This window comes from Gadus macrocephalus, chromosome 1 (assembly GCF_031168955.1).
Source record: "Gadus macrocephalus chromosome 1, ASM3116895v1".
Lineage (NCBI taxonomy): Eukaryota > Metazoa > Chordata > Actinopteri > Gadiformes > Gadidae > Gadus > Gadus macrocephalus.
In genome coordinates, this window is record NC_082382.1 from 6088922 (window position 1) to 6106403 (window position 17482).

General features: G+C 44.0%; 2 protein-coding genes across 9 annotated transcripts; both read left to right on the top strand.

The window, feature by feature from the left end:
* Positions 1-5444: 5444 nt before the first annotated feature.
* Positions 5445-9080, top strand: sarnp (SAP domain containing ribonucleoprotein). Of its 4 annotated transcripts, none has more exons than XM_060056307.1 (11): positions 5445-5571; positions 6290-6389; positions 6487-6536; positions 6687-6757; positions 7634-7685; positions 8090-8163; positions 8244-8281; positions 8422-8447; positions 8549-8617; positions 8717-8803; positions 8914-9080. In XM_060056307.1, exons 1-11 carry the CDS (start codon positions 5539-5541, stop codon positions 8953-8955), a joined length of 642 nt encoding a protein of 213 aa, XP_059912290.1. In that variant the 5' UTR covers positions 5445-5538; the 3' UTR covers positions 8956-9080. The 4 variants fall into 4 exon arrangements, with proteins under 4 accessions (XP_059912290.1, XP_059912301.1, XP_059912282.1 ...); XM_060056318.1 differs by having other exon boundaries at positions 5447-5571; positions 6290-6338; XM_060056299.1 differs by having other exon boundaries at positions 5489-5571; positions 6272-6389.
* Positions 9081-9848: 768 nt separating this feature from the next.
* On the top strand, positions 9849-16771 carry ccnt1 (cyclin T1). 5 transcript variants are annotated; one of them, XM_060055553.1, is made up of 9 exons: positions 9849-10066; positions 10690-10771; positions 10894-11022; positions 11524-11584; positions 12695-12757; positions 12829-12901; positions 13112-13275; positions 13374-13444; positions 13533-16771. In XM_060055553.1, exons 1-9 carry the CDS (start codon positions 9894-9896, stop codon positions 14856-14858), a joined length of 2142 nt encoding a protein of 713 aa, XP_059911536.1. In that variant the 5' UTR covers positions 9849-9893; the 3' UTR covers positions 14859-16771. The 5 variants fall into 5 exon arrangements, with proteins under 5 accessions (XP_059911536.1, XP_059911544.1, XP_059911566.1 ...); XM_060055561.1 differs by having other exon boundaries at positions 12856-12901; XM_060055583.1 differs by lacking the exons at positions 13112-13275; positions 13374-13444; positions 13533-16771 and having other exon boundaries at positions 12856-12905.
* Positions 16772-17482: the final 711 nt, after the last annotated feature.

Consider the following 17482-nt stretch of genomic DNA (forward strand, 5'->3'; position numbering starts at 1 on the left):
TTATATAAATCTCAGGAGGCTAGAATGGTGCTGTTAATGAATTAATGACGCAATTGTCATTTAAAGTCTCAAAACCAGGTGAATAACATTGTAGCTAGAGGTAGCATTGCATCTAGATGTAGCATTGTAGGTAGAGGTAGCATTGTAGCTAGAGTTAGCATTGTAGATAGAGGTAGCATTGTAGCCAGGGGTAGCATTGTAGCAAGGTCGCTTTGTTGCTAGAGGTAGCATTGTAGCAAGAGGTAGCATTGTAGCTAGAGGTAGCATTGTAGATAGAGATAGCATTGTAGCAAGAGGAAGCATTATAGATGGAGGGAGCATTGTAGCCAGGGGTAGTATGGTAGCTAGAGGTAGTATTATAGCTAGAGGTAGCATTGTAGGTAGAGGTAGCATTGTAGGTAGAGGTATCATTGTAGCTAGAGTTAGCATTGTAGATAGAGGTAGCATTGTAGCCAGGGGTAGCATTATAGCTAGAGGTTGCATTGTAGCTATAGGTAGCATTGTAGCAAGAGGTAGCATTATAGCGGCTTTTGAGTTTTTGCAATCCTCATTAAAGCTGCCCACTGTCTTTGATTGACCATGAAACAATTCCTAGAGGTAGAGGTAGCATTGTAGCTAGAGTTAGCATTGTAGATAGAGGTAGCATTGTAGCCAGGGGTAGCATTGTAGCAAGGTCGCTTTGTTGCTAGAGGTAGCATTGTAGCAAGAGGTAGCATTGTAGCTAGAGGTAGCATTGTAGCCAGGGGTAGCATTGTAGACAGAGGTAGCATTGTAGATAGAGGTAGCATTGTAGCCAGGGGTAGCATTGTAGCTAGAGGTAGCATTGTAGCAAGAGGTAGCATTGTAGATAGAGGTAGCATTGTAGCCAGGGGTAGCATTGCAGCAAGAGGTAGCATTGTAGATAGAGGTTGCATTGTAGCCAGGGGTAGCATTGTAGCTAGAGGTAGCATTGTAGCTATAGGTAGCATTGTAGCAAGAGGTAGCATTATAGCAGCTTTTGAGTTTTTGCAATCCTCATTAAAGCTGCCCACTGTCTTTGATTGACCATGAAACAATTCCTTGTGCATCTCCAGGAAATTGATAGCTATGATAAATTGTTCTGTTTCTGATTCGTTGCCTTGCGTCAAGCTGAATGATCGGGAAGACGTCAACTTCAACACTGGCCATCTCAAAGATTGTCAATGTAATCTAAATCCCATTCACAACAAAGACTTTAGAGAAAGAGATGCTTCGGCAGCGTGACAGTCTGTAGTCTGATGTATATCTTTGTTTGATTCGTTAAAAATTGTGTTCTTGCAGGAACATAGAAACAGACAGAGGAAGGCTATAATTCTCTCTGTATACGGCCTCAGATTCAGGTGGCTATTGACTCAAGACTTGCAGAAAATGTACAATTGTCTCACTAGTTTGTCTGTTACAATTAAAATGTTCAATGTACACTTAGAGAATCGTAAACTAAAGAGGTGCAAATGTTTTCGAGTTGTGGAAACTCAATTTCTTATTTTTGTCGTTCATTCAACCCCTCAGTTGTCCCCACATCACATTGACCACAGATGAACATGGAGACTAAATGGTATTGGCCATGCAGTTGCCGTCCAAACTGCCAAAGGTAGGTTTCCCATCTGTCTTTTGAACTAAACTCGACCTTACAGAGATTAAAAAGAATGTGTTTGAGGCGCCGCGGTGCAAACCATTAAGGCCCAGTCCTTAACGCAGCGACCGGGGTACGATTCCTGCCCGTGGTTGTTTGCTGCATGTCCTCCGCTCTATCTACCATGCCTTCCTGTGTTACTCACTCTCAATAAAAAGGATAAAAGTGCTGAGCAAGTAGAGAAGCCCCTGTGGCTGCACTTTGAGCTTGATAAGAACCACTTGGACACTTGTATGCTATGGATTGATCCATGAGCTCTATGAGAAACACCTGGACTCTTGTTTGCGATGGATTGATCTATGAGCTGGATGAGAACATCTCTACCCATCTTGAAAGGGCACCAAAAGGGGCATGACCTTCGACCTCAGAGTGAATTGGCATACAACGGCGTTGATTTCAAGTTCCCCACTTCCAGTGGGATGTTGATAGGAACTTGTGCCTTAAGGCATTTAAAGACAGATTGCCTGCGGACATGTCTTTCATGTATGGGGTCAAAAGGTCATAAGGGGCCTGCACCACGCCCCTTATGAGTTATAACAAATATATAGTGCATTGAAATGCACAACTTAACTTATATTGCTCATAACTTACTGTTTGTTGAGATTAAGATCCTCAGATATGTGTGTTGGATCAGTGGAGTGTATGTCGTGTGTCATAGAGTTTTCTGCCATTTTTTCATGGTCTGTGAGATACTTCCTGTAGGGCTGGAGCCACCACATTTATAATCTTGTGATCATAATGTTCCTGATTATAGTGTTTAACAAAATGTATTTAAAATAAAATAAAAACATTTGTTGAAGATCTACGTTTTTATTGAAAGAACATCAGTTACATAAAATAACACAAAACATAGCACCTCACATGACCAACCTTACACAATGTAAAAACAAGGATTCAAACAGCATGGAGCTGCGTGGTTCAGGATAGCAGCGTCTATCACCGTCACATTAACTAAATAACTAAACCTCATATACATTAATTATGAAATCAAATGTACATTTATCTCTTCATATGTCGTCAAAGAGCATTTTAATGACAAACTTCAAATGTTGCATTTTCCACTGAAAATAAAAGCTTGCAACCATTTAGTTCTGGCAGACAGAACCTCGACATGCAGGCCGTATTGCTGTCTCTTCGAACACTGGATAGGGGGAACAGCAAACGTTCATACGGATGGTTCTTGAAGACCTATGCAAACAACCTATTCTGTTGTTTAGGTTGGAAATTACCTCAGTTTATTCAATGCTACTTTGTATGCATAATCTAAAGGCAAACTGTGAAATAAATTTTTTAACATTTACTTTAAAGCAATTATCTCAAATTGAATTTACGAAAATATTGCATACACAAATTACGTCTCATATCAAAGGATCGTCCTTGCCTCCTTCATCAGCTGGAAGGTACGTTTTTGTAAAACTGTTGTTGTTCTCTCTCCGACAGATTGAGCAAGGATACATAATTATCTTTATTAATAAGTGAATCAACATCAATCAATCAATCAATCAATCAAAGAGTTTACCAACACATTGCCTTACATTTCTTTAAAAGGGAATCCCTTTTCTAACAAAAACACAGCAATATAATGTCTAACATCTTATACAATACCCAATTTAACTTGCTATAGCATTTCGCCTTGTTAGCACACATTGGTTTGGCTTCCTTTAAGGGTCTGGCCCTGGTTAGCTCTCCTTTTATTCCTTTCCAAATGTAGTCAGTTTGCAACATGCTTGGAAATACAGTTGTATTTCTATTCACAGCTAATGAATGCTGTGATTTGAATGAGATCCGGGGAGATTTCAAGCCTTTGCATCTTTATTTTTATGCATTTGGAAAGCTCCACAACAACGAGGATCCTACTGATTATAGATATTTCTGGCACTACACTTCTACCAGTGTCTGATACAGAGTGTCATCTTTCCTCTTGAAGTCTCTTTGGACCTGATGTGCCTGCACTATACAAAAGGAAGCATTCAAATCATATACTTGTCATTGCTATTCATTTATGAATGCAACTCTTCTTGACACTCTAAGAGTAATGCTACAATTATGATCAATGATCAGTTTCAGTAACATCCCTGAATGTCCCACTTTGTTGAAGTGTCCCACTCTGTGGAATATCTCCTTCCTGCTGCTTCCAAAATCAATGCAACTTTTCCTTCTCAAAAACAACAATTGCCTGAACCATTGTCATCTACCAGTTTACACCCGCTGTACCCCCGCTGTACCCCGTCTCCTCCCCTGCTCTACCCCCGCTGTACCCCCGCTGTAACCCCGCTCTACCCCCGCTGTACCCCCACTGTACCCCCGCTGTACCCCCACTCTACCCCCGCTGTACCCCTGCTCTACCCCCGCTGTACCCCCACTGTACCCCCGCTCTACCCCCGCTGTACCCCCACTGTACCCCCGCTGTACCCCCGCTCTACCCCCGCTCTACCCCCGCTCTACCCCTGCTCTACCCCCGCTCTACCCCCACTGTACCCCCGCTCTACCCCCGCTGTACCCCCACTGTACCCCCGCTGTACCCCCACTGTACCCCCACTGTACCCCCGCTGTACCCCCACTCTGACCCCGCTCTTCCCCCGCTCTACCCCCGCTCTACCCCCGCTCTACCCCCGCTGTACCCCCACTGTACCCCCACTGTACCCCCGCTGTACCCCCACTCTGACCCCGCTCTTCCCCCGCTCTACACCCGCTCTACACCCACTCTACGGGTTACAGATTTTAATTAGCGCTCTTAATATCCTGCCCTCCACATTTATATTGGTTGTTACCCTTGTCTCTTATACGCTTTGCGTTTATTGAGAAGGTTATGTGTGCATTTGATTGCTTGTGTGAACCTTTAGTCCATTGTCGCATAAGTTTGTCTCCAGCTTTGCAAATTCGTTGTGTTCAAACCAGAGCGTCCTCATAGTTTTGTGAGGCGATTAGCTGCTCTGTTCATTGTTACGCCTGCCAGAGGGTCACTCCAATGCCTCTGGGAGCGGACGTTAGAGGGGACTTCTTGATACGGGATAAGTCAGAAGTGAGACTCACTCTATTCTCTTGATCATCGCTTTTCTATTCTCAGGATAATCTCGTTTTATTTAGCTGTTGCACATCCCTGGCTTACTGAGTCTGATGTGCCCTGAGACTCAGGTCTTTATGACTGGGGTCTTAGTGACTCAGGTCTTTGTGACTCAGGTCTTAGTGATTTAGGTCTTTGTGACTGGGGTCTTAGTTACTTTGGTCTCTGTGACTCAGATCTTTGTGACTCAGGTCTTTGTGACTGGGGTCTTAGTGACTTAGGTCTTTGTGACTCAGGTTTATGTGACTTAGGTCTTTGTGACAGGGGTCTTGGTGACTTAGGTCAAATGTGACTCAGGTCCCTGAGCCTTAGGTCTTTGTGACTCAGGTCCCTGAGCCTTAGGTCTTTGTGACTCAGGTCATTGAGGCTTAGGTCTTTGTAACTGGGCTCGAGCAGGAGTAAATTGATCGGGTTCCGCCTCCAAGCTTCAACTTAGCCGATAGGGCAAAGCCTAGACGGCGATAGTTATGACATTATGACTCTAGTTCTATGATAGTTATGTTATTTAGACTCTAGTTCTATGATATTTATGTTATTATGAGTCTATTTCGATGATAGTCGTGTAATTATAACTCTTCTTTGATTGTAATGTTATGCATAAACATATTTTGTATCAACATAAATATGGATGACTGATACAAGGGCACTGGAGGGTTGAACCTCTGAGCCGCCATGGGGCGCTATGTAGGAGTGTTGAGCCTCTGGGCCGCTAGGGGGCACTGTAGGAGAGCTGTAGAGGGCGCTGTGGAGCCACATGACGGCGGCTTGAGAAGGAGACCAGCTCCATTTTGATTGGAAGACGTGATTCCATCAACAAAGAAAGATGGCCGAAGTAATAGAGCTACAAAAGCTGAAGGTTAGTAATTTCCTTATATCTATTTTCTTACTCCTACATGGTTTTGTCTAGGTGGGAGCTGGTGGTTCGGCTATATCTAGCTACTGCACATGTAGCATCAGTAGTGGAGAAGCAGAATGTGATGAACGAAGTGCAACTTATCAGGCGTGCTCCTCCCTGCTTCCTCTCAGCTAGCGCGGCTAGCTCTGAACCGGTTCTCCTGCGGCTACTTAGGAGCTATGTGTTGCATATAGTGGGTTACAAGGACAGATACCAATCTATTAATTCATAAGAACGGTCTACCACCATTAAAGGGTTTCCCTTGAAACCATGGCGGCATATCTGCGCGCCAACATGCTTCTGCGTTTCACATCCCAGCGTCATCTTCCTTTTTATTTCAGCCCCAAAGACACAAGAACATAGTTTAAACATCTTACTATAGCTCAGCCACCAAAACCCAAGACCATGGTTTAAATGGATGCACTCAACACCTCTTCATTTATTTCAGCCACCCAAAACATAAGAACATAGTTTAAACTGATGTGCACAACACATCTTCCTTTATTTCAGCTCACAGAACATTAGAACATGGTTTAACCGTACGTATTCACTCCACACACAGATGGGTTCGGGTTTCTTCTAAGTAAACGGGCTGAGTTACAACGTGGCCTGTGTGTGTATGTGAAACATAAAGCATAAACCATTAGTGATCCACCATAAGGTTCCTGCTCTCCTTCAGCTGGCGGAGCTGAGGCAGGAGTGCGAGGCAAGGGCTCTGGAGACCAAAGGTAACAAAGGGGACCTCATTGCCCGGCTGCAAACCTATCTTGAGGAGCATGGTATGTCTAAAGCATGACACCCCCGGTATGCCGTTCATCATGTTGTGGGTATGCAATTGACCGCATGCTTTATTTCCCTCCCTTTCTCCCCATCCAGAGGAAGACTTGGATGTGAATGTGGATGACGTTTTGGCAGAGGATACTGAGGTAAGTGGTTGTAAAATAACCAGAGGGGCAGAACTCTCAGTGCAGAGTTTGTATGTGTCCGTGGCGTTTAGTCTATTTGACAAAACGCTATGATTCCTGTTGTGGAATAATGTTTAAAAAACGATTTAAGTTGTCTTGTCTTTCAAATAGGACTTTGTTAAAGAGGACAATGCCACTAATGGAAACACGAACAAGGATTCAGAGTCTGCTGCTTGTGAGGAGTGAGTACATGACCTGAACTGCTTACAGTGAACGTAATGACATTTTTTCCGTTGGCATTCTTTGCCCTACCGAACCGCGCTGATTAGCATTTCCACTACCAGTTTAAGCATGCCGCCCCATACCGCGACAGAGACGGACCCTCTCTGAGGTCGGACCAAAGGGATTCCCCCCCTCCCTCAGAGCGGGCTGCGCTGACCTCAGCCCTGCTTCTGTTCGGAGCCAGAAGTTGTTTCTCTAACTGTAGTAATGTAGACCGAAACAAACAGGATTAGATGCGTAAGGTATAGAGTTCTCAACAGCTTGATTCTTTATTAGCCCTCCTATACCTATAAGAGGCCTAATTAAAAGGGTAATGAAGGTTTAGTAGAAGCGCACCACAGGGATGTTTGACAATATTCTCTTGCAAAAACAAAAGCTTGTTGAAATAGGATGGATTTCGCCCATGTTAGTCTCGGTGTACAAACATCAGAATTTATTTCCTACCGTTAGGCTGCTGATAACGATATTGAATGCCAGATTATTTCCCTAATATCAAGGATATGTTAACATCGTGTGAAACTGTTTACACTTGTCAAGTGTGTGATATCGGCTCTCAAAAAGAGGGGAATAAACGTCCTTCATCGGGAGATTGTTGTGTGTGTTAACCGATTTGATGGTAGGCTGTAATATAAACCTAAAGAGGCAATATAACTGAGTGTTGCGTCATGGACACAACACTACAGAACCTGATGGACGAGCCTCATCAGTTAGAGACAGCTTCAGGGGAGAAGCCGGTGTGATTGAAGTGCTGTACAGCCCTGAGCCCCTCTACTTTAGCGGACCAACAAGTTCCTCTAAAGCCCATTCTGACTGTTTTGTTCCCGATTTCATTCTAGTCCGGCTGAGGCCAAAGTGGTGAAGATAGTCCCCCCCGCCTCCTCCACTGAGGTATGTGGTGATTTTAAATGTCCTCCATGTTTCCCCAGTGCCCCCCTCCTACAGCTGGGCGGGAGCCGGCTCTAGGTCCTCCATTCTGCCGGGTCAATAGCATTATTCAGTGGTTTGGGATTCAAATAAAGCTCCGCTCTCAGAACGATGATCCCACGAATACCATTTAAGGGTACAGCCGCAATTACCCGATTCAGGTGGTCTTACTTTTATGTATATATTTTTCAGAAGGAAAACCCTTTCAAAGCAATCGCTTGTATGCCGTGAAATTTTAAATCAGTTGTTTCCACAATTTATGTTTAATATCATTTGGTAACGTAAAAACAGGTACTACTAACTTACTACTAACTTACGAGACTCAATTGCTTAACCCATATTGATACTAAACTGTTTTATTTCATCAGCGAATGCTGAAACGAGCAGAGCGTTTTAATATACCGGCCACAGCAGAGAGCAAGAAGGCTGTACGAGCTGCGAGGTAAGTCTCTCTGCCGTGTTATTCTCCCTTGGGGATCTGAGTGTGAAGGTTGTGAATCTAATGATGAATGTTGTGTTCAGGTTTGGCCTGCCTGCAACAGCTCCTAGCCCCTCTCCAGGTGAGCAGATACACACTCTTGTGTGCCCTTCAGAAAGCTGTCAAATGGTGTACATATATATATATATATGTATGCATGGGTGTGTGTGTGTGTGTATATAAATATCATGCAGTATCCAACTCAAACCTGTGTTTTTTCAGGTGTGGTGGCCAGTGGCAAAGCAGCCGTGAGTATTTTCATCCGACTTGAACAATTAGATGTTTTTGAACCCTTTGATTCTTTCAATTAAGCTTTTATGAATAACGACGTGTTGTGTTTGACGTGAAGGTGAGTGTGGACCAGCTGAAGAAGAGAGCCGAGCGGTTTGGCATGAACGTCTCTTCCATCTCTCAAAAGGTGACCATTGGACCCTATCTGATGAATTTGTCTTACTGTCACCTGAGGCCACCAGCGTAGTCCTGTTTTGTTACTAAACGGTTGTCTTGTTTAATGAAGGTGGAGGAAGATGAGAAACTGAAGAAGAGGAAGGAGCGGTTTGGAGCTCAGACAGCTGCGTCTTCAGCGGGAGGCGCAGAAGTAGAGGTAGCCTGTTCTCCTGGGTGGACTTCCATCAACCATCTCTCTTTAATGGGACCCTTTGTTTGGACCCCTTTTGAGCACAACCATTTATGCTGATTGTTTTTGTTTTTCAGGCGAAGAAAATGAAGCGTGCTGAAAGATTCGGAAAAGTGTAAATAACTGGTTGTGGATCATAATTTTGTTTTATTACTTAAGAATTTAATGGATTCTAACTGCTTCATATTGTGTCATTTTTTTGTAACATTTTGTGATCTTAAATAAATTGTTCTCAATTTTTGGATATATGCCTCTTGGTGGAAATTCCTAATGTCCTTGCAGAGTTTGTTGGAGCCCAGTGGCCTGTATTTTCTTGACTGCCCAAACTAAGCAGTCAAACTTTTGCACACCATTGCCTTCCTAATGAGTTGTTTCATATTTCCAATCATGGATTTGCATCCATAATTTAAGAATTATTCATCAACCAATAGGGGTAGCTTACAGAAAATATAACTTGTCAATATTGAGTGTTTGTATGTTAATGGAGACCTCAATTAATACATTAAAAGGACAAGTAGCAAAGGTGAAGGGCTTGCTAAATAACTAATGTTGGACCTTCGGACCCCATGGCAGACGTGCTGATGTAGTTGAAGCGGGAGAGGATACCCAGAGGATGACCAACAGTTATTCCCCCCAAGCAGTGAGGCTTGGAATCAACCAACCCCATGCACACAACAGATTCTAAAAATACATATTCTTCTGTAATTTGCACAGCATTTTTGCACTAGAATCAACCGTGGCTGGTACAACTACCACTAGAACACTTTACACTCACAATTTACACAAGTTTACACTTTACTACTCATAACTTATCATTACTTATTACCACTGTTTTAGTTTCTATTTGTATTACTTACTTTTACTTATTATTGTGATCTATGCTGTTACATATTTATATTTTTAATTGTATAAGATGTAATAAAAGTATTCTGATTCTGATAAAAAAAAGGGGTGGCCGCATGCGGCGGGGGATTGAAGCGCAGGATCCTTATATAGACCAGGCTCTGACGTAGGTTCCTGTGACGCAGCCCGTTTTAAAACATCGTTCTCCTTAGTAATGGCGGCTTCGTTTCCATCTCCTCCTGCAAGCAACAATAACAAATGGTACTTCACCCGGCAACAGATCGAAAACAGCCCCTCTCGGCGAGCAGGCCTGGACTGTGACAAGGAGCTGTCCTACAGACAACAGGCCGCGAACCTTCTGCAGGACATGGGACAGAGGCTCAACGTGTATCTTTTGTCCAGAGGAGAGCGGCTAGCCCGTTAGCCTGCCGAGAGACCGGTCTGGGTGGAGGTACCGCTAATGTGGGGTTAAAGTCGGCGGTGGGTGCGGTTAGATAACTATTAGACGGACGGTTGATGGTGTATGATGGGTCAAAGTGAGGCTGGGGAGGTTGTGTGTTGCTCCAGGTTAGCAAGCTAAACCGAGAGGCCCTCAGCTCACCTAATGGAGTCCAGGGCCTCCGTTCAAGGCGGGTCTTAAAGACCTCCGTGGGACCTCAGTGGTACCTCCTTGTTTCCTGTCGCAAAAGCAATGTCAAACTACTGAACTTGTATGACTGCAAACAACAGCAGCAGTTTTATGTTGCTCTTGGACAAATTAAGTGTTGAGTGAGTCACAATACTATTTAAAGTCCACATAAACAACCTTGGGAAGCTGGTTCTGCAGCCAGGCTTGGGCTGTATGTGCACGGATCTCATGTTGTTTACAAGCGTGGTTAAAGTGTCATTAATTGTAGACATCCGTAACATTGTAAACAAGTCATTATTCTTGCTTGCTTATATGTGGCCGATCATGCGAATTAAACAGAATCATAAACGTGCATCTATTGCCCTTAATAAAATGTTGACAGCTCACAGCTTACTATAAATACTGCCATTGTGTACATGCACCGATTCTACATGGTGCAGTCTTTCACCAGATTTCACAGAAATGTAAGTAAAGTTATAGATATTGTTTATTTAATCTTTTCAGTGTTTACTGCATGACCGGTACTCCCTTTAAGCAGATGTTTAATTGTACCTTGTAATTTCCTACCGTTTCACTTGGCCATCAGGTCATAGCTCCAGCCACACTGTTCCTGGCTGCCAAGGTGGAAGAGCAGCCCCGAAAATTGGAGCATGTTATCAAGGTGACGCATGCCTGCCTGAACCCCCAGGATCCATCACCAGACGTACGCAGTGACGTAAGTATTTGAAAGTACAGAACAGGAAATGGGTTATTTTTCCTTCAAGAAATTACTTTGAAGGATGTTACCGAAGTCTACGTTATTTAATCCTGAAGCGGAGCGTTCAGCGATAGTCTTAATGATGGCACATTCCGATGGCCAACGGTTGGATCTGTATTTAGAGCTTTTGGCTTTAATTGGATCTTAAATTTATACAACAATACTCACCATAACTTTTCTCTTTCTAGAATGGATGATATGTAATATCAAGCCAATTTTTGCTTGTTTTGGCTTTTCGCATTTCCTGTTCCTTACTCTAACCTTCACAGACATTTTGGGGGAGTCTGCTTGTTTGTGTGACTGATTTGCTATTTTAAACAATGGGGATACTGAATGTTTTCAGCCCATTGCTCCCATAAAGGGTAGCACTGTTAAGCAGGATGCCGGATGAGAGATGAGGCGAGAGCGAGTTAAGAGAGTGGTACTACAGTAAGTAACCTGCCTGTCCTCTAACCTCAGGCTTACCTGCAACAAGCCCAAGACCTGGTCATTCTGGAGAGCATTATACTCCAGACCTTGGGTAAGTTGGGATTGAAGACTTGGGTCCCCTGATAACCCCTCTCCCAAAAGCTAGAGATGTGCTTAAAGGGCTGAAATAATACATATGATCTCGTTCACAGAACATTAACATGCAGTTGCCAGCACTGGAAAGACCATTCATGTACTCATGAGTACGAGATGTCTGTTCAGTCATCCCACCCTTTACCTATGCTACTATTATGTCCTTTTATAAACTTCTGTATTGGCATTTATATATTTTTTTTATTGGTGTTTTTATATAGGAATGGGCATCATTTGTTTAGTAATACAAAGGCACTCAAAAATCTATCGATGCTTGTTTCAACTTTGTGTAGGCATAATGAATTGTAAAGCTTGCTTTACAATTCTTCAAAAAGAAGTACCGTCTTCAAAACGGTTAACATTTTCCAACCATGGAATTGGTAAAGAAGATTACGTTTACCTGTGCATTGAAGCAATGTCTTGCTAGGACTACTTTGGATACCTAGTTTCCATTAAAGCTTTTTTCTTTTATTTTTAGCAGAGGCAAGTAATGGGCACTGCAGTGAGTAGCTCAAAGTACTGGTTGGCTGAGCTCCATATTACTCGAAATGTTCAATAAAGGGCAGACGATGTTATCAAAGACTGAATCTTGCAGCTCACTGATCTGAGAAATATATAAATGCCCATCCATATATTTATCAATTTTAAACAGTTTTTTTTGTACGCGGTGATAACATGCTTCATCTTGGTAACGGTCTTTACTACTTCTAGTGTTAACCTTTCTGTATTCTTCCCAATAGACAGAGGCCGGGCAGATCATGTTTGTCTATATTCATTTAACATATTAATATGATTTGTAAAAGTGCTTTCACATCTCTACCAGATTCAGTTGACGCAACCCTAGGTCAACCAATGGGGATAAACAATTAAACGCCAAACCGTAACACACAAAGTCCATGCTGACGCTTCATATTTCTGGCCAGGTCACCACCTGAGGAGATCATGACGTTTTTTTTTTCTCCATTTAACACGCAGCAGTCAATCGGGTCTTACACAGCAAGAGTGTCTAGAGCGTCTGGGAACCTGTATTGATCAGATGCTTTTTTTTTTTGTCTTTCCTTGCTTTCAGCTTTTGAGATCACCATTGATCACCCTCATACGCACGTTGTCAAGTGTACTCAGCTCGTTAGAGGTAAGCATCAACATACGCAAGATGACATTCCCCTCACTGAAATGAAAGACTAATCCGTTTGAATATGTCAGCATGCCTCTCTGGTTTTATCATTCCAGCGAGTAAGGACCTGGCCCAGACCTCCTACTTCATGGCCACTAACAGGTAGGACCTCGGTTCTCTGGGAACCTCTTCTCTAAGGGCCTGTAATTTGTTAAGGAGGGCTGAACATTGGTATCGATAATGTATTTGCGAAAGTCCTATCTATGTGTCCCTGGTCCACCACTGATGATGTCTCCTTTTGTCTTCTTGTGTTCTGTGTGTGATGCGACCCCCCCCCCCCCCCCCCCCCCGGGACCCCGATGCGGTGTGTAGTCTGCACCTGACCACCTTCTGCCTGCAGTACAGCCCGCCCATCGTCGCCTGCGTGTGCATCCATCTGGCCTGCAAATGGTCCAACTGGGAGATCCCAGTCTCTACAGACAGCAAGCACTGGTGGGAGTACGTGGAGCCCACTGTGACGCTGGAGCTGCTGGACGGTAGGTGTTGGGAGACGAGCGGTAACAGTCGATCAGCCCTGGGAGAAGTCTCACTGCTTCACAGATCATTCTGACCTTTTCTTTTTTTCTTCTTTCAGAACTGACAAATGAGTTTCTGCAGATCTTGGAAAAGACGCCCAGCCGATTAAAACGGATTCGTAACTGGAAAGTAAGTCGCAAAAGTGGGTGAACTGTGGTTTGGGTCATGTATAAAGATGTATCGGGGCAGTAATGCACGCGTACATGCTTTGCTCCAGGCCGGGGGTCAGACGGCAAAAGGAAAGTCTAAAGCCCAGGACGATGGGGACCCCACGGACGCCATGATGAGCATGATCTCCATGGCCTCCTCCGAGACCACCCTGGCCGGGCTCATGAGCCTCTCGGGCCCCTCCTCCTCCCTCGGAGACGGCGTGGAGATGGGCAGTGCCCAGCACTGGCACCCCGACATGAAGCCCGGCTCTGAGGAGCCGCCACAGCCCAACCACGAGGTGCACGCCCCGGCCAAGGTGTCGCTCAGCGAGTACCGCGCCAAGAACGCGGACGTGCTGGCTGCCCAGAAGAGGAAGCTTGAGAACATGGAGGCCAGCGTGAAGCGGGACTATGCCAACGCGGCCCAAGCCCTCATTGGTCAGCAGCAGCATCCCAGGAAAGACAAGCAGCAGCAGCAGCAGCAGCACCAGCACCAGCAGCACCAGCACCATCAACAGCAGCCCAGCTCTCACTCGAGCTCCTCTTCCTCCTCTGATGTAAATAACCCTTCGCCCATCATCCTCAAAATCCCCCTTGAGAAGGACCGGCACGAGCGCAGCTCCCTGAAGATGAGGCTGCCCCTGGGTGGGGTGGCGGGTGGCGGGCACAGCGGCAGCAGCGGCCGCAGTCAGGACCCGGACATTAAAGTGAGGATCCGGATGCCGGAGAAACAGAGAGGGAGTTCAGGGGAGGAGGGGAAGAGCCGGGACAAGCACAGGGAACGCTCAAATCACCACCATCACCACCACCACCACCACCACCACCATTCCTCCTCTGGCAGTGCCCCGCTCTCCTCCACGTCCTCCCACAAACACTCCTCCAGCGCCGGGGCCGCCGTGGGCGGCGGCAGCAAAAAGATCCCCAGCGACTCGTCCCGGCTGAGCTCGTCCTCGGCCTCTCGGAAGAGGACCCACCCCCAGGATCCCCCAGCGCCGCACCCCGCCCCTAAGATGAGCAAGTCCTCGCGCAACGCCTACCAGCTGGCGGCGCTGTCTTCCACCTCGGCGCACGCTCTGGGGCACGCTCCGGACAGCCTGACGCCCCTGGGCCTGGCCCACCCCCAGGGCAGCTACCCCCACAGCAAGGGAGACAAGGCGGACACAAACGGACACGGCGCCGCCACCGGGGGCCAGTCGAACGAGTACCAGGACACCTTTGAGATGCTGAACTCCCTGCTGAGTGCTCAGGGTGTCCAGCCGGCGCAGCCGCCCCTGTTTGACTACAGGCCCCAGTACGGGGACTTTCGCTACGCGGCTAACTCCAGGGGCAACAGCGCCCGGCCGCCGCCCCTTCCTTCAGAACCGCCCCCCCCTCTGCCGCCGCTGCCCAAGTAAACACTTCAGGGGGTGCAAGGACGTATACTGTACTTGATATCCTACACAATGATATTGCTTTGTAGTACATCACGGGGGATTCTTTTCTCCTTTTGAAATGTTTGTGATCATGTGTTGCTGTTTTCAGCCTATGGTGGATGACATTTACTTGTTTTATAATTTGTAACATACTTTAGGATAGTTTGTGAAAAAAAATCTCCAAATTGGGGTAAAATTAAGACACTCTGAGGAACAAGATATTTATGGGAAGACGTGTAAATACTATTTTTTGATGTTACATTTTGTATGACCTCAACTCCAATGAAATGTGATGGTGGGATGTGGCTTTTTTTGCCGTCACTGTAAAAAAAGAAGTCAGACGCCTTGAAATTATAAATGAAGCATTGCATCGTGTAGGTATTACTTCAAGTCTTGCTGGCGATTCTTTTAAATATGTTTTTATAGTACAGTATTTATTAATTGAATGCGATTCAAGAGAAACATACTCCTGATAAAATATCTAAGCCTCTGCTTTCAGTTTTATCATTTAGGAGTTGTGTTCATGTATTGGCTTGAATGCATGTCTGTAGCTGTTTTTTTTTTTTTCGTTTTTTTTTTTTACTCTTCCCATAGCATTTCTTCCCCATCCCTGTTTTATTTTTTATTTTTTTATTACCTGCATTACTTCATATGCTCCTGTACAAAGATTGTAAAACAAAAAATATTTTTACATTTTGATAAGAAAAGTTGGAAAATTAAGTTTACTTAAAGGGATACTGTGTAATTTTTTAAGTCATTTATTACCTCACATCAACGTATTCATTCATAAATAAGTCCTCATTGGTGTAAAATTATCTCTGCCCAAAATCTCACTTATCCTCCTGAGCGAAGAATAATTAATATGTAGTTACATAGGACGGGTAAGCTTCATGGAGGCTTCCATGTTCTTCCGGTCTATGAACTGCCGAGAGGGACAAAAAGCACTACGTGGTACAGGAAAAGCAAACGCGTTTTCACTCTGAGCCAGCGTGAATGATGCCTGAAATAATTCACTATCTTGCGTGAAGAGTAATTACTCGTACATCATTAGCTTACACTAATGATTCAATGCAGTTTGAATTTTGTTTGAAATAACGAACCTCATCACTCGAATGACTCGATGAGGTGGTATTGGATGTCATAACACAGCTTCTTGGCACATACTGCCCACCGTAGTTTTTGAACAAGCAAGCACTATTAGTTTGAATGCAAACATACAATTGTACCACTAGATGGGAGTAATTTTTACACAGTGTCCCTTTAAGGAAGCCTGGTTATTATTTTTTTTAAAGGTTTTGCAGTCATTGTTTTAAATGGTTGTTAAATAGATGAATACTGTTCATTCTGAAATAATCACACTAAAAATGTTTGTACCAAACTTGTTGTCCAGGTCATTGAACATGTCTACAGTGTATAGCCTAAGGTACTGCCAGTCTGAAGTCCCATCATGTGTCCTGTCTGGACAGAGTGGGCACGCTGCCTGAAACAGTGGTAGCATAATTATCATGTTGGGCCAAGTATTCATCAAGAAACAAAGGAAGGCCATAACACCGCTCAGTCTTCAGTTAAAGTACAAGTTTTGAGTTTGGATATACAAGCTAAATTTTTTTGTCAACGTTTCTTGTTTGGAATAACTATGGTCCTCATTACGGACAGCATATGTCATGGCTGTGTTTTATCATGTTCTGAACAAGGTGTATGTGTAAACAGTTCTGACACTATCCACAGTTTAAAAGGTTGAATAGGTGAGTGCATGTCTTGTTTATTTGAGGGCCATACTATTTTATTTTAACTACGGTCTTCTATTATGCAGACCATATGTGTTGTGTAAACTCAAATGTACACAATTAATGTTGAGTATCCATACAATAAATTATGGCAAGGATTTCCAGGTACGCATTTGTGATGCTACATGTTTTGAAAAACCCTGTGACTGCCACTGCTGAGAGGCTGCGGACTGACTCCGAGAGGATCTGTTCCTGCACCGCCTCTAGTACAGAACACCTGAAGGGGTACTCATTAGGAAGGTGGTACAGTATTGGCTATCATCACGTTGTGTGAACTTGTATATAAAACGATTGTATGATTTTCATTGATACCTGCTCAATACCTGCTGTAGATTATCTTTCATAAAGGTTTTAAAAAGTTGGTTCAAGTGAGCGTACCTCTCCATAACTTAAGGACTTGTACGCCACATTTTCTTAATATCCCCATGAGGTGTAAGAACTATGCTCAGATGAGAATTATATTCTTCTCAGGAATCAATCCTCTGTTGATCAATAAGAAATGTAAAATGCACTGAATATTTATCCCAGTAAGAATGCTTATTAATGGGCTTAAAGTGTTAGTCTAACTGAATATATATTATAATAGATGTAAATATCACTAGGTTGCATCATATTCGGAAATGGTTACTTCTAGGTTTTTATATCAGGATTTATATTAACTAAAGAAAATTAAACTTCGGAAATCAGAAATTTTAAGGGAGATACGCACGGTCATGCAGCCTCAGAAATGCAATTCACAACTCTACCTTTGTATTTATTCATGGTCCATATTTGTCACATCCTAATGTTAAATGTTAAGTTACACTCAGGTTTCGAATT

Coding starts and splice junctions, on each gene's coding strand:
- sarnp (XM_060056299.1), top strand. CDS start 5,539: ATGGCCGAAGTAATAGAGCTACAAAAGCTGAAG. Junction 6,537..6,686: donor TTTTGGCAGAGGATACTGAG/GTAAGTGGTTGT, acceptor TCTTTCAAATAG/GACTTTGTTAAAGAGGACAA. Junction 7,686..8,089: donor CCCCCGCCTCCTCCACTGAG/GTATGTGGTGAT, acceptor TTATTTCATCAG/CGAATGCTGAAACGAGCAGA.
- ccnt1 (XM_060055553.1), top strand. CDS start 9,894: ATGGCGGCTTCGTTTCCATCTCCTCCTGCAAGCAACAATAACAAATGG. Junction 10,067..10,689: donor ATGGGACAGAGGCTCAACGT/GTATCTTTTGTC, acceptor AAATGTTGACAG/CTCACAGCTTACTATAAATA. Junction 10,772..10,893: donor TCACCAGATTTCACAGAAAT/GTAAGTAAAGTT, acceptor CTTGGCCATCAG/GTCATAGCTCCAGCCACACT.